Raw genomic sequence first — 24121 nt, 5'->3', positions numbered from 1 at the left:
AGTGGCTCTTGTTCTGTCACAAGTTTACTTCCCTGGCAAGTGAGTCCTAATTATCTTTTTAGGCCCATTTAAAGAAAAGCTCCAGTTTGCACTTCTAAGATTCCTGTTGTTAGTCCCTGTCCTACTTTTTGGCCTGCTGGCCAAGAAGACCAAGAGGAAAAATCTGTAGCCTTTTAGAATTCCTGGTGTTTAAGTGAATACGTTACTGCTGTTTTTATTCTCAGTGAGTGCCTTTCCTGCCCGTCTACCTCAGAGCTGAGACTGCATTGTTTTTCTTTCCTTATGTGAGAAGTTCTCACCTTTCCTAGTGCCCTTCTGAGCGATAGTTACATAAGCTTCTTAATTTTAATTATTGAGGTTGAAAAGCATATTTCCCTTGGTCAAGATTACTATTTACACATAAACCTCCAGGGGATTCAACTAGTTCTTGAAATAATTCAAGTTTAAGCTCAAATTTATGAGGATAGAAATTAAAACACATGTAAACAGAATTCAAAGTTTTAAAATAGCTGGGCACTGGTTTCTTTGCAGGGCTCCCCTAGTAATTAAGCTATTGAATTACTCTGCATCATCTCCAGGCCATATAGTCCTAGATTTTAGCTTTTCCTCATAGGATTTATTTTCTATACCTTACCTGATGCATCACTTTATTTCCATTTTCCACTAGTTTGAGGACACCGGAATAGAACATCATATGCCAATCAAGTAGAAGAAGTATTTAATACAATGGGAATATTATTCTTCAAAACACTATAATTCTGACTAGTATGAAGCTTACTAGAAGGACTCTTACTAATGACTTGAATAGGACTATATCATTGCCATGCCCATGTGAACTGAAATATAACCATTTTCTTTCTTTCCCTTCCTCTCCTCCCTTCTGTTTCTCTTCCTCCCATTATCCTGTCCTCTCTATTCCTATTTTTTATCCCTTTATTTTCACCAGGGTCCCCGAGGTCCCGAGGGAGCACCAGGAGAGAGGGGCTTACCGGGAGAAGGGTTCCCAGGACCAAAGGTAACAGCACCTTCTGTACTAGCAAAAGTGCTTTGTCTTGTGTCATTGTGAATTACAAATTTAAAGAAATGTGTCCAATGATCAGAAGTCAAATACTTTCCTGACCAACTTTACCCTATTAAATGAAGGAATATGTAAAGTTCCCCTTGACATGAGACGACAGTGAATTTTGCAATCATGAATAAGTAATTGACAGATGTCTACTTTATATAATTATTGCGTATTAGAAAAATCTCTTGGACTGTAGACATTAAAACCACAGTGAGAGCATCTTTATGTCCAGTAGATGAGTCACAGAGCGTAGCTATGATGAAGCTTTGCCCACAGATTTGTTTTGTGAAACATAGGTTAAAAAAACAGGCTAGTAAACTGATTTGTAATAGTATTGCCATTAGTATAATAAAAAGGGAATAACCTTATTACCGTAAGGAGCAAAATGTTATGAAAGACCAATCTTTTACCTGGCAATTGAGAATTTAAAGGTTTCCACTGCTTTCCACATATAATTCTTGGAGCTGAAGTTCCTCTAGACCAGGGGCTGGCAAACTTTTTCTGAAAGGGCCAGAGAGTAGATATTTTAGGCTTTGTGAACCATATGCTATCTGTTGCAACTACTTAACTCTGCCATTGTATCATGGGAGCAGCCATAAACAATGTAGTATAAATGAACGAGTGTGACTGTGTTCCAATAAAGCTGTATTTACAAAACACCGGCAGTGAGCTGGATTTGGCCACTGGACTTTTGGTTTGCTGATCCCTTGTCTAGGCTGTTTACTCACAATCTATGGCACCTCTGCCAAAGGCCACATGGGACATGATTTTCCAAGATACTTTGGGCAGCATTAACAAAATTTCAGAGTAAGTAAGGATAAATTTTGGAGTCCTTCTTCCTTCTTTTCTAAAGTCTTTCCCCCAAACACACATGCATGAATACACACGCTGCCCAGAGAAGCACACGCTCTTTTCTCAATGACTAAGACCTTTCACTGCATTCAGTCAGGTCGCTAAGTTCTGACCTTCTCAGTACAGCCTCACGCTCTAAAACTGCATCTCAGTCTTAGCCTCTCCCTTCATGATCAATATTCAGTGATCTATGAGAAACCTGAATCTCAGCTGGAGGGAAAGTAGTTAGCTAAAACAAATAATTCATACTAAATTTTGAGTGACTGCTGGGTTGAATTTTCAGAGAGGCCCCTTTCAACTCACAAATTTTAATTTGTCATAATAAATGGAAACAATATGTTAGATAAAAGGGACATAACTAACACCCTTGACTAATAAAATGTCAATTGTTACTATCAGATACAGAGTCTAGCAATTTGGCACTACATTTCAGGAAGATTTATAATACATAGTTTCTTGAATTATTTTTTGTTATATAATAAATTTCTATATATGTATAGCCCAAACAACCTGGAAAATTTAAATAGCCAGAATTACTTCTCTTTATAATCTGTTTTAAAGATAAAGAAATAAATGAGACATGAATACATGAAACACTAAGAAGTGTACAAGAAGGTATGTCTTAGTGACTAGTTCAACTACATGACGTATGGTACCCCCTTGTTCATAATAACCCACACAGTGCATTGTCCTTTATCTCATCAAAGAAACAACACAGTATATTCAGTGTTGTTTTAGAGTCAGCTGTATACAATTATATACTGTGGAAATGATTAGAAGAACCCAATGTTCAAAATATCAGCAGGACCAATGGGAGTTTGCTTTATGTGCCACCTGGGGCTGTTTGCAATGACATAGGGGTTAACTGAATATATCATGAATAGAGAGACACAAAGGTATATTCTACTGTTTCTTAGGTTTCTTGCAAATGTCCTTTGATTTTGCTCTTGGTTCAAATCAATTCATGAGATGAATGCCACTTGATTGCTTATATGGTTTATTTTTCATACAAATGCACTGTTATGACTTCATTGATATTACATTACAACTAGAGCTGTTCACATAGGTCATGTGATTCTATCCAAGAAGATTTTACATGAATTCTTTTAAAACTAAATTTTCAGTAAATGTTTATAAATTCTAATATAAAACTTTTAATAAATAATTCAACTGTAGTAAGTATTAGTTCATATACTAATACGAGAAACAAATTTCCATTGTGCGATGGGTATAGTTGTAGCAATGTTGAGGAGATGGAGGACTGACTTTGTGATTAATCAGGTTCTCCATCTCCAGATATTTCTGATTATATTGGGAATAGAGCTCTTTTCTACCTTTAGTGGTGCTGCATATGTGTTCTGCTTGGACAGGGTCTTTCCTATTTAAGACTAATAGTTTTTGCAAGCTACAAATCTTGGAGTCAATTAGAATTACCTATCTGCAGTGGGCAGTAAATTTGGTTGCTTTGAATGCTTTAACTGTTGTAAAATTCTGATTTTTATTAGTGCACTGATGTTTCTCTCATATACTTTCAGGGTGATAAAGGTTCTGAAGGACCAATTGGCCCACAAGGACTACAAGGCCTATCAATCAAAGGGGACAAGGTACTGCATATAGAATATATAATAGAAAATATGCCAGTATAGTTATTTTTTAAATTTTGTTATATATGTATATTTATGAACTGTATACATCCTGACAACCACACCACAAGGTGTCAACTTAATTCTAAATCAAGTATATGTGAGGTATATTATTGTGTAGGATGAATTATGATCTGGAAATTCCCATGCTATATATTTATAGTAATATCTCATTTATTTGGGTTCTGACTTCCAGTAGCCCTATCTTCAGTCAAGCTGCTTTGAAACCAAACATTAGCAGAAGAGACTCCTACTTAGTAAAGAAAATAGCTGTTGAAAACATGACTTGACCTCCTTAGAGTAGCGGATATCCACTCCTAGGCTCGCACTCAAAAATATTACCTTAAAAGGAGGCTGAAATAAGATAACTCATTTAAGAAAACTAGCACTGATGCCCTCCAGCAAGGACCAATAAGAATCACAAATAGTTGAACAAATTTAGGTTTATTAACTCATTTCAGTGAAAGATACCACATACTGTGGGAACCTATCACAACTCAGTAAGAAGATGAAAGTTTTTTTCATAGGATTTGGGCTTATATATTAGTTGATTTGGGCAAATGTCTAAGAAAGTATGAAATGTCTCTAAACTGGACACTCTCAGGAAGTGGGGGCAATGTTAAGTTTGGGTATTTTAATGAATATGACTTAGGTGGTGAGAAAAATGGAGCCAGTCTTCATTGTAATTGGTAAAGCAGCAGCAGTTACTCATATCAATTTGGAATCATTTATATGTGAACCTCTAAGCATATCATTATATTATATATTATATTAGAATGATGATTGGTATTTAAGATTATTTTAGGTGTTGTGTTTCAATCTTGGATTACTCAGTTCTATAATTTACTGGTAGCGGTCTCTTCAGGAATCTGTATTTAAATAGCAGAGAGAGTGGTAAATAGTGAGTTATACACATTTTAGATGTAATACAATTCTTAGTTGTAACTTCAGCTCCAAAGTACTCTAAAAATATGTAAGATGCTTTTTCTTCCTTTGGAGCAGTGAAAGTTCAGTACAACAGAACCAGTTTTTTATGACCTTAGTAAATTAACTCTTTTAAGTATTGTTGACATCGCATTTAAATTTTTATACCTAGAGCTTGTGCAAAGAAAACACATTGAAATATCAGGACATTATCACAGAGTAATTGCAAAACTGTCACCAGCTATTCCCTTACCAAATCAATGCCACCTTCCTTTTCCTTTCCCCCATTCTTCCTTTTCTGTCCTTTTCTATATAGGGTGAGGTGAAGTTAGGTTTACAGTTGTGAGTACATTAAACACAGAATATATTCTTATATTATTATTGATTAATTATTGTATTATTTTCTGTGTGAACAACTGTAAACCAATTTTTGCCCAACCTTGTATATTAGATTCAGAGACTTTGGTGTCTGTACTTCAAGTGATAAGATAAATACCTCTGTGTTAAGGGCTCTCAAATACATATAATTGGTACAAAATAAGAAAGCTGTTTTGATATAGTTATTTAAGTGTAAATAACAATGCACGTAAGAGGGTCTCTCTTATGGAGTATGGTGAATATTTGCAGAATAGTGTTTATGAGTTGGGTTCTGGAGTCAGAGAGAGTGGACTTGAATCTTGCCTCTGACTAGGGTGTTACTTAACCTCATCTGGAAAATGGGGATGTCTACTATTAGAGGGTGGTGTAAGGATTAAATGAGATAAAGCATGAAAAGCATTTAGCACAGTGCCTGCCAAGTGATAAGCAATCAAGTTATGAATCAGAATAACCCAGTTCTGAATTAGAGCTGAACTCCATATAACAACCATTCAAGAATTTTTGGTTCTCATGAGAAAAATGACTGATAAATATAAATGGGTGCAAATTCTCACCAATTTAGACTAAATAGAAAAAACACCATTAACTACTTTGGTAAATTTTAACTAAATTGTTTAAAAGGAATGGAGTTTGTTAACTTTCCATGTTGAATTTTTTTAAGCATGTAAAGATAGATTTTAATGCAGACTAATTCCAGGTTAGCAAAGTATGAAAGAATGAAATTTCATTTTCTTTTCATATTTCTGACTTACCTTTTACACAGGGGGATTTGGGACCTGTGGGACCCCAAGGACCGATGGGCATCCCTGGAATTGGAAGTCAAGGGGAACAGGTAATCAATACGTTAGCCCTTTCCTAAGGTACAGAATATCTGGCCCAATCCTGGTGTTCACTGAAGGCCAGTTCTGCAAACACCAATGGTATACTTGATAGTCAAATAAATGGAATTCACATGCAGAGTGAGTATAGGGAAGGATAAGATGGTTTATGAGATCTCTTTTAGAACTTCTATGACTTAAATAGTTTATTTACCAGTTGGTTTGTGTGTTTATCTTCCCCCGTTGCAGCTTTGTGAAATCAAATCCCATTCTCTTCCAATGCCAGTAGAGTAGTACTTCCACTCCCAGCCATATACCAATTAAAAAAGTGTTACATTTAAAACAAGGTCCAGAATCAGAGGTAACTACTTAATTTTAAGGGGCACCATTCCTAAATAGACACAAGCCACAAATAGAGTTTATAAATGACACTTGGCCCTTTTTGGTAAGAAGAAAGAAAAGATCTCTTAGCTTGTCTCTACATTCATGACTGAAATTGCTTCCAAAATCTTCTGACCAGAACTACTGGAAAAGCTGAGTAATCTTGTTATGTCTAAGTAATATGAAGATAACATAATGATACTATCTACAGTTGTTTACATACATTATCTCATTTAATCAAGTGACCAGTAAATCCAAATTTATGCTGAACATCCTCCCGCATAGAAAATGGTAAACCAGTTTGCTTAAATTTTATGATTAAGGTTTGAATTTCCTGTTGCCTAGAGAATGAATAATAGTTCCGTTATCTAGGATAGTGGGAGAAGAAAAGGATTTTAAAAAATGAGATAATTCCAAAGCTTCTTGTTGGCATTAATTCTGAGTTTATTGCTAACCATCTTCTCATTAATTAGTATACTTTTATTGTTAATCCGAGCAACAGCAAAGTTGGAGTGACTATTTTTTCCATTTCCTTTTTCTTGGTTGAGGTCCTAGTGTAGTAGATTAGGAGGATTAAAGCGTCAGAGAAGCCAAGATAAATCTGTAAATAAATGCTTAGAATATAATTAAGAGGTGGACATTTTGACTATGTATGGCTTGACTCTGTGACCAGGCATTCTGAAGCTTTGTAGTTTATTTGTTTACCTTCTAATCCCAGAAGTGGCTGGACAGTACTGTCACATCCTGGGTCTTGTGGTGTTCCTGGTGCTGAGTCACCACGATAAGGCTGAAAATGAGGTTCAAAGAAAGCCAAGTCCTTCCAGATGGCCAGTGAATTCTGGACCTCCCACCTGCAGCTTCCTGTTGCCTTTAATGCTGGTTCTTCCTGGAGGTTGTTTTCCTTTAGCTTAAAAAAGTCCTCGAACCTCCTTGATTTCTTGTTTTCTCACCGCCTTCTGTTCTTTTCCAAGAGAAAAGAACTTTTGAGATAGACGTGTCCGTGTGGAACGGAGCCCCATTGGATAGGAGACTGAATAGAATGTGCTATTTGTCAACTGCCCTGAACAAGGAAAGAATTTGTTTATCCTTTTAAGGCAAATGATCTAAATTCTACTTAAATTTAACCTTAATTCATGCAGTTATTCATTTTTATTTTTATCCTCAATTTAACATGCTTATCCATTGAATTCCTGTAATTATGATCTTCTTATCTTTCTCAGAGAAATGAATTTTCGCACTCATCTGTTTATGAGGGAACTTCTGATTCCATTCCCAGCAACAAGCATATAATATCCGTCAAGTGGCCTGCGGATTTTCACTAAATATTTGCAGACTTGACAACCTCAAATCTTTTATAAAATAAAGTAGAATATAAATAGCCACATACACATGTATATGCACATATGGCCACATTCCTTTGAATTTTTCGGTTCCTTGTAGCATTGCATACTACTTGTGAACTACTGAAAAAGTTAGAAAGAATTCCTTCTTATAAAGGTTCAATATTTTAAAACTGGGCTTTCTTAAATTGTTTAGACTGTTTCATCTTCATCGATGAGAGAAAGGGTAATACTATTTGTCATTTAAAAACGAACAAGCAGCCCAGCTGGCCTGGCTCAGTGATTGAGCACTGACCTAGGATCCAGGAGATCACAGTTTGATTCCCAGTCAGGGCACATGCCAGGGTTTCCGGCTCCATCCCCAGTAGGGGGCATGCAGGAGGCAGCCGATCAATGACTGTCATCATTGACATTTCTCTCTCTTTCTCTCTTTTCCCCTCTCTCTTCCTCTCTCTGAAATCAATAAAGACATTAAAAAAAAAAAAAAAAAAAAAAAAAAGAACAAGCAGTTGTATCATCTAGCTAGGGAAAGGGCATATCATTTGTAATAAAATAATCATATTTCTGTAACCCTTACATGCACAGTCATGACTTGTGGGGTGTAAGCAAAATAAAATCTTAGTTTTTTTCTCTCAATATCCCTTTAAAACTTTTTTTTCATCAGGGGAAGTTTTTTCTTTGTCCTACTACCGAAAGAAATTATCGCCAAGCTATAGATTTTTCTTATCACTTTTTGTTAATAGAAAGTTATAGGGTCACTCTAAGTTGCAAATCACAGTTTTAATTGTACAATAAAAACTACCCGGTCAATGTATAAATCTTCCTTTCAGTCTTTGTTCATCTGGGATGAGCTGCATGGAGAGCCTGTAGTTCAGGGGAAGGGATGTGCTTTATTTTTAAAAATAAAAATTAGTAGCTGTTTTTTGTTGGTGGTGTTTTCGTGTTTTTTTTTTATCAAGTTCTTCAAGTGGTTTCATTGAAGTTCCCTTTCTAGAATGGGGTAAAGAGTGAAGCAACTGAAACACCTCTCATTTTTTCCAAAGAAAAATTTTTATGACTCCTTTCTCAGTCCTCCCAGCTGAGCCCAGGCTGGGAGCAGAGGCCGGGTACAAAGATTCTTTCTTGGCTGGTCCATTGTCAGGGGGCTTTGAGTCCTCTGGTCTTGGCAGGAGTTTGATGCTGACACTCTTTCTCGGGGGGATCCTGCACTGGCCCCCGTCTTTGCCCCTCCTAGCACTCTCTCCCTCCAGCTCTTTCTCCCCAGCAGCCTCAGCTTTTCCGGGGGGTTACTCTATACCAACTCTTTCTGTTGGAGTTCCTTTACTCTCCCAGGTCCTGCTGGACAGGACTCAAAACAGCTCGAGGCCTACTCCGTCTCACGCTTAGAGAACATCAGGTCCACAAAAAATACTCAGGTGGCCTTTGCACAAACCCTGACGCTCAGTCTGATCCCACCCAGCTCTCTCTTGGCTGTCGCGGCCCACTTTAGCTTTCTCAGGCATGAGTCAGACACTGGCCCCTGTGGGTGAAATAGGCAAAGGGATTAAGCAAAAAATAAAACAAAACCCACAGACACAGACAGTATGGTGATTACCAGAGGTAAAGGGGTAGGGGCAGGTAGAAGGGGGTAGAGTGGAGATAAATAGCGACAGAAGGAGACTCGACTTTGGGTGGTGAACACACAATAGAATATACAGATGATGTATTACAGAATTGTACACTTGAAACCTATAGAATTTTATTAACCAATACATTAAATTTAAAAAGTTCTTAAAAATAAAAATTAGTAGCTGTTTTTTGTTGTTTTTTTTTTGGTTTTTTTTTTAATCAAGTTCTTCAAGTGGTTTCATTGAAGTTCCCTTTCTCGAATGGGGTAAAGAGCGAAGCAACTGAAACACCTCTCATTTTTTCCAAAGAAAAATTTTTATGACTCCTTTCTCCAAAGAAGAACTTTATACAGGCTGCCTCCTTCCCCCTGTTGTGCCTACAGCATGGGTGAGAGTCAACTGTCTGAGCATGTATCGGTTTGGTGGCTGCTGCCTGTCGCTTCCTACAGCCTAGGTCACACCATCATTTTAACATCTTGATATATAGAAACTGGTACAGCTAGGATACAGGCTTGCTTGCCTGTGACTGAGATGTGAAACGGGTTAACAAGCTGAAATGCTATATCTCTTTTTTTGAACCCCAAGCTGGTGTGGTGTGTCTGCTCATCAGGGCTTCAGGCTTGAACCAGAAATTACACACATCGCTTCCATTTATATGGCAACACTGGCTGCCACAGGGACTGGGAAATGTCTTTATTCTTGGCAGCCATGTGGGTCTGCTGAATTTTCTCTTACTATGGGAGGAGGGGAGAATGTGTTTTATGATTCAACTAGCACAGCCTCTGCTATCCCATTCAACTAATATTGAGTATTAGTAATTCATTACAGGGCATGAGCTAAACTTACTTTAGAAGATTGGAAAATACTCTTATTCATATTTCTTCTTAATTTCACTAATGCTACTAAAATTTTTCTTTTTATTTTAAAGGGAATCCAAGGTCCTATTGGTCCCCCTGGTCCTCAAGGACCCCCAGGACAGGGCTCACCTGGTTCCAAGGTAATTTTCTCAATGAAAGAGAAGTTTCATATTTTGATAGTCTGTCTAATTGCTGTTTTCTGGGCAGTGGCCAGTCATTTGGAAAGTAGCAGATGAAATGAACTTAAAAACCAGAGCTCTCTACTTAATGTAAAATTTACTGATATTCCTAATGGTTTAGAAAATGTAATATATATTCTTTATGCTCTTAGAAGCTTTTTTTTTACACAATCTGCCTTTCTTGTTTTCTTTATTAGTTTTACTTATGAGGTCCTGTTCTAGCAACTCAAACAGTAGTATCAGTAGAGTCTACCTGTGGTTACATGCCTCTCTAGACTGACACATTCTCACCAGCATTCCCACAGCAGGTCCAACTATTAAAACATTTAGCGAAAGATATGGAGTCAAAAATGACCCAACAAATAAACATTTTCTATAAATGTAGGAATCAAATGATCTCCTAAATTAGAACTATTATTTATCCTTTGGGAGAGGTACGGCACCTATTCTCTAATTAGCTGTCCTTAATGTGGCTTCAAAGGATCATTAATCATAATAGTTCTCTGAGAGCTCTCACCTTTGGCACATTCCCTAGTGATGCCCATGTGAGAAGCAGCTCGGTAGAATACTGTTACTGTCCTTCACGTGTCTGATTAGGGGCACATCATCAAAAGCTCAGGTTGTTCTCTCCAGTTATAATACTGTTCTTGACCCTCAGTCATCTTGGCTTCTCGTGTCAGTTTCAGTTGTGCTAGAACATAAATACCTATCATTTCCAGGGCCCCTTTATCGGGAGGGCTCCTTAAAATCAATTTTGAATATGTTACATAGCCTATATTTTAAGCCAGACCATTTATACATTTACACATTTCAAATGTGGTGGGGGTATATATATATATATATATGAATTGAGCACATGAAGCTCAGTTTCCTCTTATTTTGTTGATATAAAAAAGACAGCTCTTGGGAGATCAAAGAAGAAATATATTATTGTTGTTTTGCTGCCCTGGTCAAATACTCTCCAAATACTCTTTCCTTATTAGGGAGAAGTAGGCCAGATAGGACCTACAGGCCCTAGAGGACCGGTGGGGATTGGAGTACAAGGTCCAAAGGTGAGTTGACTATGCTGCTCAGAATCATTTAGATCATTTATGTGATATTATGTAAAGTTTCACTTATATCCAAATGAAATACAGATCATGCATGTGTCATTTAATTGTTACTTTAAGGTATAGAATATTTATTCAGAAAAGGGTCCGATGCTCAGTATAACTCCTAATGTTTAAGAAAAACCAAAATCTATTTACTTTAATGACTGCTATTTGTTTCTTTTATTTATTAGCATCAGAGGCCCTCTTTTGGCACAGAGGGATTCTTTAAGAACATTATCACCTGCCATATTATAAAACAAAGCATGGACTAACTAGGAGTTCAGTAAAGGTTACTTCCCTTTCTTTGCTTTATGGCTTCCTAAGCAATCTAGTCCCTAAATCTAAAGTAAGTCCAGCCCATTTCTACCACCCAGTAATTTTATATCTCAACATGCTGTTTGTTTCCCTTGCTTTTACCTCTTATCTCAATTTGCATTTAACTTGCGTGTTTTTTGAATTACAGCTGACCCTTGAACAATGTAGAGCTTAGGGGTGCAGACTTCTTCCAATAACTCTTGACATCCCCAAAGCAGCTGTCTTTTGGTGTCTGTGGGGGGTGCAGAGGATTGGTTGTAGGACCCCCATAGACACCAAATTTCTGGAGGCTGAAGTCCTTTACATAAAATGGTGCAGAAGAATGCCTATAGTTGGCTGTCGCATCAGAGGATTCCCAACCACAGAATAGTTTCAATCCAAGTTTGGTTGAATCCCTGGATGCAAAACCCAATGATGCAGAAGGCCAACTGTATATTTATTGAAAAAAATCTGCGTGTAAGTGGACCCACACAGCTCAAACCTATGTTGTTCAAGGATCAATTGCACTTTTCGTCTCACTATACCCTCTAGAGCTGTGCTGTCCAATATTGCAGCTACTAGCCACATGTGGTTACTGAATGCTTAAAGTGTGGTTGGTATGAACTGAGATGTGCTACAAATGTAGTAATATACACACTGGTTTACAATGCCTGTTACAAAAAAAAAAAGTAAAATATGCCATTAATACATTTGTACATTGGTTAAATATTGAAGTGATAATATTTCAGGTATAATAGAGTAAATAAGATCTATTATTAGAATTATTTATACCTGTTTCTTTTAACTTTATAAATGTGGCTGCTAGAGAAATTATAATTACATACATGGCTCGCTTTATATTTCTATTGGACAATGCTGCTCCATTGGGGCAGGGACCTTGTTTCCTTTTTTTTCTTCATTATTATTGAATCCCCAGTTTGGGGGATATGATAGGTACAGCATTCAATAAATGCTGTTGAATAAATTAATGAACCCTTGTTTCCCCTTTCATAATTTCTATAACTCATATAGAATCTTATAGGATCTGATGAGCCACACTAAGCATTAAATTTCACCATTATTCTGCTGTTATTGTCATCACTCCTAAACGTATTTAGTTATAAGAAGAAACATAAGATGCAGGCCTAAGAAGAACATACATGTTCCATATATATAAACATATAATGACAGGATAAAGAGTGTACTAACGTATTAATAATTGCTGCCATTTGTTGAGTGGTTTTGATGTGCCCCGCAATGTACTAAGTGCTAAATATGACATATGTCTATACATATACGTAGTGAATATATTTATGCATATGCATATATGATGTCATATATATAAGCCAACTTCAGAGAGGCAATATAGAGCAGAAAAGCTCAGCAGTTAGACTAAGTTCAAACCCCAGTTTTTCTACTGACTAGATGTGCGATCTTAAGCATCTCTTACTTTAAGACATAAAATATTTCAAACATACCACTATACAGAATAATACAATGGACACCCATGTATTCCACGACCCATATGGAATGCAGTCACAATAGTTTCTTGATGTTTTTGTCTACTAATTCTATCACCTGTGTCATTTTTCTGGATCAGTTTCAATTGATCGATTTTTCCCAGCACAAAGGGCTGTATTTTGCAGCTTTTTTGAACGCCTGATAGTTTCTGATCAGATGGCAACCTTTGTTAATTTTGCCTCTTTTTGGGGTACTGGATATTTTTGTATTCCTATAAGTATTTTTTAGCTTTGTTCCTGGATGCTTTTTAAGTTACTTGAAAACAGTTTGAGCCTCTGGGTCTTGCTTTTAAGTTTTACTAGGTAGGAAAAGAATAGCATTTAGTCTAGGGTTAATTTGGGGGGGAAATTAACTGAGGCAAGACCCTTTTTAGGTCTCCGAGCTTTGCCCTCAGAATTGTGAGGTTCCCTGTCTTGCCATTAGGAGCAGGCACTATTTCTGGCCTGCTGTTGTTTCTCTCGAATCCTATAAGTTGGTTGTTTTTCTGGCCTTGGGTCACTTCTTGACACTGCTGAACAGTATTCACCTGACTCGAGGGGGAAGCTCATCAGATCATAGTTCCCTCCATGAAACTCCTTCCTTTTTGGTAATCTGTTCTGTGAATTTTTTACACCTGGCTGCCTTTGTCTCCTTAAACTTCTGAATTTTGCCTGGGTACTTGCCCCCTGCACCATGGTCTGGAAACTACCCAGGCAGAAAACTGGGGAAACCGTAGCAGTCACCTGATTTGTTTTCCCTCTCTTAGGGATTATTTTCCTTCATTATTTGGTCTATAGAGAGACATTGTTTCATATATTTTGTCTGGATTTTTAGTTGTATCAGGCAGGAAATTAAATCCAGTCCCTATTCCTCCATTCTGACTGGGCCCTTAAGTTGTATCTATTTTCAACCAATCTATAGACTGGTCTATAATTTAGTTTTCTTGTCTTGTTATTGTGTGATTTTTTAAAATGGTTTTATTGATTTTTAGAGAGAGCAAGGGAGAGGGATAGAGAAACATTGATGAGAGAAAACATCATCTATCAGCCCCCTCCCGCATGCCCCCTCCTGGGCCCCCAATCAGGGCATGTGCCCTGACCTGGAATCGAGCCTTCTTGGTTCCTGGGTCAACGCTCAACCACTGAGCCACACCGGTCGGGCTTTTGTGTGATTTTTTAAATCAAGATATTAACTTCATAAAATAAATTGTGTAGACTTCCTCCTTTTTATTTTTCAGAGCTGGTGTAAGATAGGAAATATGTGTTCTTCAAAGGTTTAACAATTTGATAGGGCTTGACTGTAAAACTAAGCTTGTGGTGCTGAAAGGAAAGGACGTGAAAGCCCTTTAATTACTGATTCATTTACTTAATGCTATTGGTTTAGATAGCTTGTCCATTTGTTCTTACGTTATTTATGTAATTTATGTTTTTGTTGAAGATTATCTGTTTATTAATGTTTTCCAACATATTTTTTGAAATTGCCACAGAAATTTTCTATGATTTTAAAAAAGATTTATGATGTATATAATTATCTCTTTAATTCTTAATACTGTTTATTTGTGCCTTTTTAAAAATAATATTAATCATTTCTGCTAGAGATTTATTTATTTTATTAGTTTTTTAAAGTATTATCTTTTAACTTTGTTACTCTTCTTACTTTTTGTTTTCAAGTTTATTATTTTCTGTTCTCATCTTTATTTTCTTCTTATTTTTAGGTTCACCATTCTTTTTTTCACTAGTTTTTTAGTTTGGTTTAGTTGAAATGACTTTCAATTATCTTTAATATATTTTGCCTGTAATAAATATAGTAAGGACACTTTTATACTGTTTGAAGGTAGCAAGTGTTTTCTCTGAATATATTAAATAACTTCTTCTTAATCATTAAATTTACTTGAAAGTAAGTAGGATTGTTGAGCATTACAGCTGGAAGTGATAGTAGGTCCCCAACACTTTTATATTAGTTTCTTCGAATTGCTGTAACAGAGTACCACAAAATGTGTGGCTTAATACAGCAGGAATTTATTGTCTTACAGTTCTGGAGGCTAGAAATAGAAAATCAATGTGTGTGCAGGGCCGTGCTTCCCCAAAAACCTGTAGGGAAGAGTCCTTCTTTGCCTCTTAGCTTGTGGTGGCTAATCCTTGGCATTTCTTGGCTTGCAACTACATCACTCTAATTTTTGCCTCTGTTGTCACATGGTGCTCTCCCTATGTGCCTGTGTACACATGGTGTTTTCCTCTTTTTATAAGCACACCAGTCATGTTGGATTAGGGCCCACTCTAATGACCTCATTTTAACTTGATTACATCTGCATAGATCCTATTTCTGAAAAAGGTCACATTCACAGGTACTAACATATTTTTTGGGGGGGGTCAATTCAACCCATAATAAAAAACATAAGCCAAAACTGAGATCCAGAGAGGTTAAGTAAGTTGTCCAAGGTCAAATAGTTTAATTACTATTAATTACTATTTTGATTTCTCAGCTCAGAGGCTTTTCTCAGACACCATAAGATCTATCTAATTGTAAGTACCTCAAAATGGGGTGCATGATAAACATGAACTTCTGGAAATAAAACCTTTGCTCTTCCACCAGGGGGCACCAGGCTCAACAGGGCTCCCAGGACAGCCAGGAGTACCGGGAGAAGATGGAGCTGCAGGGAAGAAGGTAACTGTGTTTTTCGTGTTACAGGAATAAAACCTATTGAATCATACTGATACCTTGGTCTTACAGGACTCAGATTAAACAATTCAGGGCAAACTTAGTCTTTTAAGAAAAAAATTCCACAAGTCTAAATTTCCTTGTTCACTTACTTCAGAGAGAAAGAGAGCCCCAAGTCAAAGAGTGAATAGTGTTTCAAACCTGCCTTTTCTCTGGTATTTTGGACCTGACATCCTCCAGTGACCTAGTCTTTTTGGGATTCCTAGAAAGCACTCTAATTTAAACTTAGAGAAAAACACCAGTTTTTTCCCCTCCTCTAAATGAAGCATCTGTGAAGGCATTCAGGAAGTAAGGCCATTATAAAGATTTCCTGAACGATTTTGAGTGGACATGTGAAATACTCATTTTTCAATATAAGCATTGAAAAACAGCAGATGGAAAGACTGAAGGTCTTTCTCGTTTTTTTAAAAAACAAACCACCAATATGAATGCTGAGCCAAAGGAAAGTGACTTATTGCTTTGGAAATTGGCTGAGAAATTGGGAGTTTTTCATGATATTTCAACTGCTCTGAGCTAAACTAGAGTTTGATATTCATTTATTCAAGTTGGTAAACTTCCAAATTACTTTTGAGAGTAGAGTTAACATCTGGTCTGTTTTTTTTTTTGGGGGGGGGGGTCTCAGCAGAGAACCCACTGGCCATAAGAAATAAGGTGGGCTTATATATGCTGTCCATGAAGGGTCAGCTAAGATATCAGTATCATTTCCTCTAGGGAGAAGCAGGGCTTCCAGGAGCAAGAGGCCCAGAAGGACCACCTGGAAAAGGACAGCCTGGCCCTAAGGTATGGAACTGATCGTGTTGGGGGAAGCAGACTATCTATGTTCTGGTCTTGATACTAAGGAGCCAACTTAGGAAATTCAGTTGTTATTCCTGCTATGTCAAATGTGTTTACTTCTGGCTAAAAGTTATGGATACTAGCTTGTGAGCTGTGGAAGAAAGCAAGTATGTATTATTCATTTTTATTTCCTAACATCTATTATAAGACCCAGCTTCTACGAAGAGTGCAACACATGTTTATCTTAATAGCCAGGCGGACATTTAAAAAACACATAGGAAAGGAAAAGAAGCCTTGAGATACATTCTTGAGACTTGAAAGTCCATAAATTTTCTTTAAATATTTATGGAATTTCACACAGTAATAAGAAATATCTCCTTATTAAATGGCAGCTTTAATTTCACAATTTGGAATAAATTATTTTATACATTGTAAAAATGCTAGTGAATACCATCTTTATATGTCAAGATGAGAATATCCAAATTCATCCATAAGACCATTAGTGGCATAACCCACAGCCTCCAAGGTGCCAGATGTTCCTGCAGTTTTTATGTACAGTCATCAATGCCCACATAAAAATTCTGAAGAATTCTAAATGAGGAAAGTAAAAATAAATTCTGTATACTAATTAGTACTCTATAATTGTATTAAAATAGTAACTGATAGCTTAAGAAGTCTATGTCTTGAAATGTATTGGCTAAATTTGAGTCCTTAACCTTAAATGTGAGAATTTGAAATTTAAATATATTTGTAGAATTGGCAACAATTTTATTTATTGACTTACCAGATTATAAGATCCTTGGGAAGGGAGGGGAGCGGGGAATGTGAACAGAGCATACTTTTTTAACATCATGCAAAAATACTTATAGAAATGCTCGCCTACTAACATTTGGGAGAACTAGTGTATCCTAGAATGTACTTTTGGAAAATTGGCCCTTGAGTTAATAAGTGAAGCTGTAAGAATGAATGATATCTCTGAGAAGCAGAGCTGAGGTTTGAATTTCATGTTGTACAGTAGCTGGAGATAGAATATGTAGACAGGATAAGCAGAAGAGTTACCACGTTAGGGAAACCAAGGAGAAAGGGTTCCAGAGGGTGGCAGATGCCACCACCGGAGCAAGGAGAACGCGCATTGAAGACAGAGGCCGCTGGGTTTGTGGCTTTGAGGTGATCTGTGGCTTATGGAGGGTTATAGGAGAAGAAATGCTTGGAGGCTTCTGGATGCAGGTAAAACAGTCCTTTTGGGAGAGCAATGGTATACACAGCCAGGCCGGGGAACAGTCAGTAGGCAGTTTCTAGCTCTGACCCAGGTTAATGCTCACATGTCTTTCTACTAATAGAATGATCAGTCTCCTTTGGGAGACTCCCCCCCAGAGGAATAAATGGGGCTGGGTTTGAAAAATATCTCATTTTATGTTTTAAAACTGAAATAGCATGAAAGCTAAAGAACCACCTGTTAATGGACCAAGGGTGCAAAAGAATTGTCAATTCAAACAAAAGTCCCCGAAGAAAGATACTGAACTTAGATTGTTTTATTAAATCACATGGAATAAATGGTGAAGACCGAGCAGTTCCGAAGTGCCCCATATGTGCAAGAACATCGACAAACCTGTGTAACTGAGCTGGGCTGGGTCATGTCACTTTAAAATCGGGATCAGTTGAGAATGTGGCCCTGATAAGGTTGTTATACGACTGAGGAAGGTTCGTTAATGCAACCACTGTATTCTTCTGATTATTTTATCAGGGTGACGAAGGAAAGAAAGGGAGCAAAGGAAATCAAGGGCAGAGGGGATTTCCAGGGGCCGAAGGGCCAAAGGTGAGGTTTTTATACTCTTGTTTTTGCTTTGGGGAGATTGTAATTGTGTCTGGTTTTAATAGAATATTAGATTTCTGCTGCAAATTTGATTTCCTGTTTCCTTGCCAACAAATACAAAACAAAAACCCCCAAATGAAAAAGGCTTTAGAGAATATACTGCTCCAGACCATAATTGAGTAGAATAAAGATACTGCATAAAATATGCACCCTTCATTGGAATATTTATGCTTCCAAGGGAAAATCCGCATGTCACTCTGCTCTACTAACAATCAAATATCCAGAAGTTGGGATGAAGTTAGGACCAGAGGAGATACCAGTTCTCTAGCGTCTTGTTTTGCTGAACAACTTATAGAGCCCCAGGCTGAGAGGTGGTGCAGTGGGGATGACTAGCGGGGTCCCAGAGGGCAGGGGAGTGGGATTCTCACCTGCCCCCCCAACCTTCCAGGGTCAGTTGTTTTAATCATAGAAAGAAAGTAATAATATCTCTGTTTCAAAGGGTTGTTGGGAAGGCTAAAACAGTTAATAAAACGCTTAGCACAGTTCCTGCCTGGCACATAGTGAGAGTTTAATAGATGCAGTTACTCAGAGAGAAAATCAATACTGTGATGGAAAGTAGGGACTTATGTCCTGAAAAAGTGGCCGGGACAGAGAACTGAGGAAGAAGTTAAGGGAATCGTGAGGCAAGCAATTAGGTACATGTCCTGACTTAGCAGGAGACAATATTGAGGTCATTTGGATGTGTCAGGAAACAGACACTGCAAACCTAAGAGAGTTCAGGCCTCTAGGAAGATGCTAATTGTAAAAAGAGACAAGGACCAGACTATGAATGAACTAAGAAAAAATGATGCTGGCCGGATGAGAGCAGGTACAAAACAAAGCACCCCCGGTAGACCAGTGATTCTTAAACATCAGTGTCCCTCAGTACCCCCCAGGGAGCTTGTTACAAATCCATATTTCTTGGCCCCATGCCCAGAGATCTGGATTTAGTAGGTGAGGGGGTACCAGGTGTCTGATCTTAAATAAATGCCTTCTGCTGCAGGTAGTTCAAGGAGCACATAATGAAAAATCCCACCTTATAAGAAACATGTTATATTACTATTAATGACAGTGACCACTCTTTATATCTTAGTTACTCTTATTCAAAGTGATTTTTTTCTGTATTTTGAAATAAAGCTTTTTTTGATGAAGAATTGCTATATTTGAAAGCATAATCACACCTTAAAACAAAGTCTTTAAAAAATTGTATACCTCCTAGGTATATAACTTTGTATTTTAAAAGTCCTGTAACTGGCCTCTTTAAAAAAAAGTAGAGTAGATTAAATTTGGAAGCATAATTTTTGCCCTGACCTTAGTGAAATATTTAACAGGTTAATGTTTTATTTCTCTGCCATAGGACTGAATTGGGTGGTTATCTGTTGCCAGGATCCTGGTGTGTCATGTGCCTTTGCCTTGTAGCTTTGGAATTGAGGATCGGCACACACGTGCACTAGCATGACCTGGGCCCCAGTAGGCCGATGTGCTCAGCCTGTCCCTCATACTGGGGACCCAGCAGAGCAGGGGGCCTCAGCTGTGAAGATGAACATGGCTCAGGGCAGGAGTCGTTACCAGCGAATCTCCAAAGGAGGCAGGAGATCAAAGGGGCAGCTCATGATCTTAAGAATAGTTCATTCCTTAAGGCAGGAGGAGGCAAGTTTCTTTTCTTTTTTAAAATCCTCATGGAGGATATGCTTATTGATTTTAGAGAGAGGGGAAGCGAGAGAGAGAAAGATCAATGTGAGAGAGAACATCGATTGGTTGCCTTCCGTAGACACCCCACCAGGGATCAAACCTGCAACCTAGGTGTGTGCCCTGACCCCAAATTAAACCCCAACCTTTGAGTATATGGGACAATGCTCCAACCAACTGAGCCACACTGGCCACGGCAGGAGGAGGCACATTTTTTGGTAAAGGTACAGGTGGTAAATATTTTAGGCTTCGCTGGCCAAGAGGCAAAATTGAGGATATTATGTATGCACTTACATACAATCATTTACAAACATGAAAGTCATTTTTAGCCCATGGCTGCACAAAACCAGATGGCAGGTGGGATTTGGCCCACAGGTCGCAGTTTGCTGTATCTGTTCTAGATCAGTAGTTTCCAAACTGTATGAATCTCTAATAGTAACAAAATAAAATTTGACCACATTCCAATATAGGTTTATTTTTTAAATTATAATTTTAATTCATACAATATCATATTAATGTAATAAGGTTTATCTAAATGAAAATTTAAAAGATGATATAAAAATATAAGGTGTAGTCCTAATATTTTCTTCTAATAATGCCAAATGGGTAATTTTAAATACTTGTAGGGTCTGTGCTTCCTCTTTTAATGATAATTGCTTTGCACAGTGTGTTTAAATGAGGTAACAGCACCTATATCAGAATCACCAGAGGTGCCTCATAAAAATTCATATTCCTGGGCTCAGCCCTTACATCTCTTGGATTGAAATATCTGTGACTGATCATCAGTATACAACCAAATAAAGCTGTGGTACATATATATAATGGAATATTACTCGGCCATAGAAAAGAATGAAATCTTACCACTTGCAACAGCATGGATGCACCTAGAGGGTAATATGCTAAGTGAAATAAGTCAGACAGAGAAAGACAAATACCATGTGATTTCACTTATGTGTGGAATCTAAAAAACAAAATAAATAAACAAACAAAACAGGAACAGACTCATAGATGCAGAGAACAGACTGATGGTTGTCAGATGGGAGGTGGGGGGGGGCAGGGTGAAAATGGTGAAGGGATAAAGAAATACAAATTGGTAGTTACAAAATAGTCATGGGATATAAAGAACAGCATAGAGAATACAGTCAACAATACTGTAATAACTATGTATGGTGCCAGGTGGGTACTAGACTTATTGCGGCGATCAGTTTATAAATTATATCAATGTCTAACCACTATGCTATACACCTGTAACTCATATAATATTGAATGTCAACTGGAATTGAAAAATAAATTTTTTTTTTAATATCTCTGAGACCGAAACCCTGTACTCTGTATTTTACCAAATGCCTCTGATGATTTTTCTACTCCCCAAAATTTTAGAATAATCGGTCTAGAACTAGGTGGGACAGAGGTACTACTTGGTATTTCAAACTGAGTCTTTATTGAGACTCAATATTGAGACACCAAAAAAAAATTGAGAAATGTTTTATTTTTTTATTTGAAAAAAATTTTTTTTTACCATATGCTTTCTATTTCTAAAAGGGATATGAGATAGTTTACAATGGAAGACTGACATGCCATGGGCCACAAAACAAAATAACAAAGGAAAAAGCAATAAACTATAAGAAACATTATTTATCTACCATGTATACCTAAAACCTTACACTGAAGATAATTGTTATAATTGAACAAATATTTCCCTCTGAGCTCCCTGGCATACAACAAAAAGGAAGCACCAGGAATTGCATAATTTTTATTAACTAATAAAAGGATGCACAAGAGATAAAATTTTAATAATATTTAGAAATTAATTGAGTGCATTTATTAATGGCATTGAAATCTTAATCATCAATAACTTTAGTAGTGGTTTAATAAAGATGTAAAAATATTTTCATATTGATCTGTGAAACAGACAGGTCATGATATTTTAAAATGCTGGAAACATACTTCTATGTTTTTGCTAATATAATTCCTGTATGTATATGTATATATATATATATATTTTTTTTTCAAATATATATATATATACAGGAAAAATATATATATTCAAATATATATATATATATATATATATATATATGAAATGTAATGAGTATTTTGCTCTGCTTTTAGGGTGATCCGGGTGTTATGGGTCCTTTTGGGATTCCTGGAGCATCAATTCCTGGACCACCTGGGCCTAAGGTATGCATTCCTGGGAATATTTTTTTCTTTTTCTTAGATAGTTGGAAGGAGCAAAATTCATGATACCAGTCAACTAGAATTTTAGTTTTGGAAGAAAACCAAGATATTATCTAGTTCAATCCTGATATATCACTCTTAAACAAACTAAAGGCCAGCAGCAAATATAAGATTAGAAACCAGATTTCTGCTCCTGGTCTTGAACTTGTCATTTCAGTTCGAATTACCTCTCCCAAATTCTAGACCTTAATGCAGGTAAGAATTGACTGCATTTATTCAGAAGCATCCTCTAGGATTTAAATCAGAAAGTGTGACAGAAAAGAAATCCACTCCAATCTGAGAGCATTCCCAGGCATTCTTACAGTCTAAATATTTCTGTCTAGTCAGCCACCTCTTATTTCAGTGGCCTTTCTCTAACCAGCTTAGTAGCCTTAACTGACAGCTTTTATTTACTTAGGATTTGAAATTCCCCTCAAGTGTATTAGAAGAATATACTCTCTCAAGATCTGAGCCTAACAGATTAAGCCCTTTACAAACTAACCAATCACTTTTTTGCCCCCTGCCATTGTTTCTCATGCAACCTAAAGTCTGAAACTCTGAACATTATTTGAAATGTACAGGGTGATAGAGGAGGACCTGGGATGCCTGGATTTAAAGGAGAACCTGGCATTGCTATTAGAGGACCAAAGGTAGGCTTTATTCATGTTCTTTTATTTTATTTTTTCTGTATGTGAAAGAATAAAAGTAGATTTAATGCATCATAAGTTGATGACTGAGGTGGTTCTACTTCCAGTATCTGTTGATGAACCCAAATATAAGAACAGACTATTCCCTTAAAAAAACACCAAGCCAACAGATCATTTATTTTTCATAAATGTAGGGGATGATGACTCCTATGGTTAAATTTTTTGCTGGCTAAACAGTTGTTTGAAAACGCTCTTTTTGTAATGTCTGTGATATGAGATTATATGGCCTCTAGCCTTTTTCATTTTCACATTAATGGCCGATGTATCTCTTCTGCAAAACATTGTCCAAAATGTTTATGTTTGGAAGCTTTTATGAATCAAATTTCTCTGCTTTGTCATCCATCTTTCAGAGTTATTTTAAATGAAAATGCAAATAACGATAGGAGAAGACAGCTTTAAGTAGTCATTTCTATTTTTCCATGGTGACAAAGTGCCATTCCCCTCACACAACACCGAGCGTTACAGCAATATTTAGCATTCCAGATGGCAACAAGCACATCCTCGTCTATGAGAATGGGCTTCAGGGCTCCATAATCAGCAATTAGTAAATTAGTAGCATGTTGTTATGTAGCTTTGAAGCTGGCTTCAGTTCTATCACATTGTCTCTTCTAGACAAAAGAGTTCAAGTACTAAATCAGTGATTTTCAAACTTAAAAAAAAAAAAAAAGCAATTTAGAACCATCTTTGAAATATAATGCAAAACCCATTATATACTGATTAAATTGTAGGGATTCTTTCTGAAGGTCAAGGGAGGATCCTGACCGTCATTGTTCTTAATCACTTTAGCAGTCATCCTTGCTAAAATGACAATCTCTTGGTTTACTGGGGACAGAGGAGGTTCCAGGGATGTGGGAGGTTCAAGCTGAAACAGAGAAAATCCTGGACAAACCAGAACAAGATGATCACCTTACTCCCCAGACTTTGAAACACACGGGAACCCAAGTTATGTATAAGTCAAGGAGAAAATTTCAAATTTCACAATGCTAAAACTCTAGATATGACCTTGATCAAGAATATTTGGGTGACAATTTTCATAGTGTTTGATAACTTCCTGGATCTGTGTATTACTAAGTTTATGATTTATAGTTACTTCTCTCTAATTATGCTATTCCTTACAATAGAAATAAAATCCAATTAAATATGCAGTTTTCTACTGATCATCATTGGACGTTGTTGGTGACAGTACTTAAAGTTATTTTCCTCTTTACCCCAAGCATTTTTGAATCCCTTGACC

General features: G+C 37.0%; 1 protein-coding gene across 1 annotated transcript in view; it reads left to right on the top strand.

Moving 5' to 3' along the window:
- The window catches only part of COL28A1 (collagen type XXVIII alpha 1 chain), a 137732-nt gene that overhangs the window by 47080 nt on the left and 66531 nt on the right, over window positions 1–24121 (top strand). Inside the window, exons 14-23 of the mRNA XM_087821415.1 lie at window positions 947–1015; window positions 3454–3522; window positions 5627–5695; window positions 9938–10006; window positions 11029–11097; window positions 15523–15594; window positions 16360–16428; window positions 18167–18238; window positions 22076–22144; window positions 22762–22830. Coding sequence (XP_087677541.1) covers window positions 947–1015; window positions 3454–3522; window positions 5627–5695; window positions 9938–10006; window positions 11029–11097; window positions 15523–15594; window positions 16360–16428; window positions 18167–18238; window positions 22076–22144; window positions 22762–22830 — 696 coding nt within the window. The remainder of the gene's footprint in view (window positions 1–946; window positions 1016–3453; window positions 3523–5626; window positions 5696–9937; window positions 10007–11028; window positions 11098–15522; window positions 15595–16359; window positions 16429–18166; window positions 18239–22075; window positions 22145–22761; window positions 22831–24121) is intronic.

The sequence above is a fragment of the Miniopterus natalensis genome, chromosome 10, assembly GCF_054644295.1.
Source record: "Miniopterus natalensis isolate mMinNat1 chromosome 10, mMinNat1.hap1, whole genome shotgun sequence".
In the NCBI taxonomy this organism is placed as follows: Eukaryota; Metazoa; Chordata; class Mammalia; order Chiroptera; family Miniopteridae; genus Miniopterus; species Miniopterus natalensis.
Note: the sequence above shows the minus strand (reverse complement) of the source record. Positions and strands in the feature narration are given on the sequence as shown.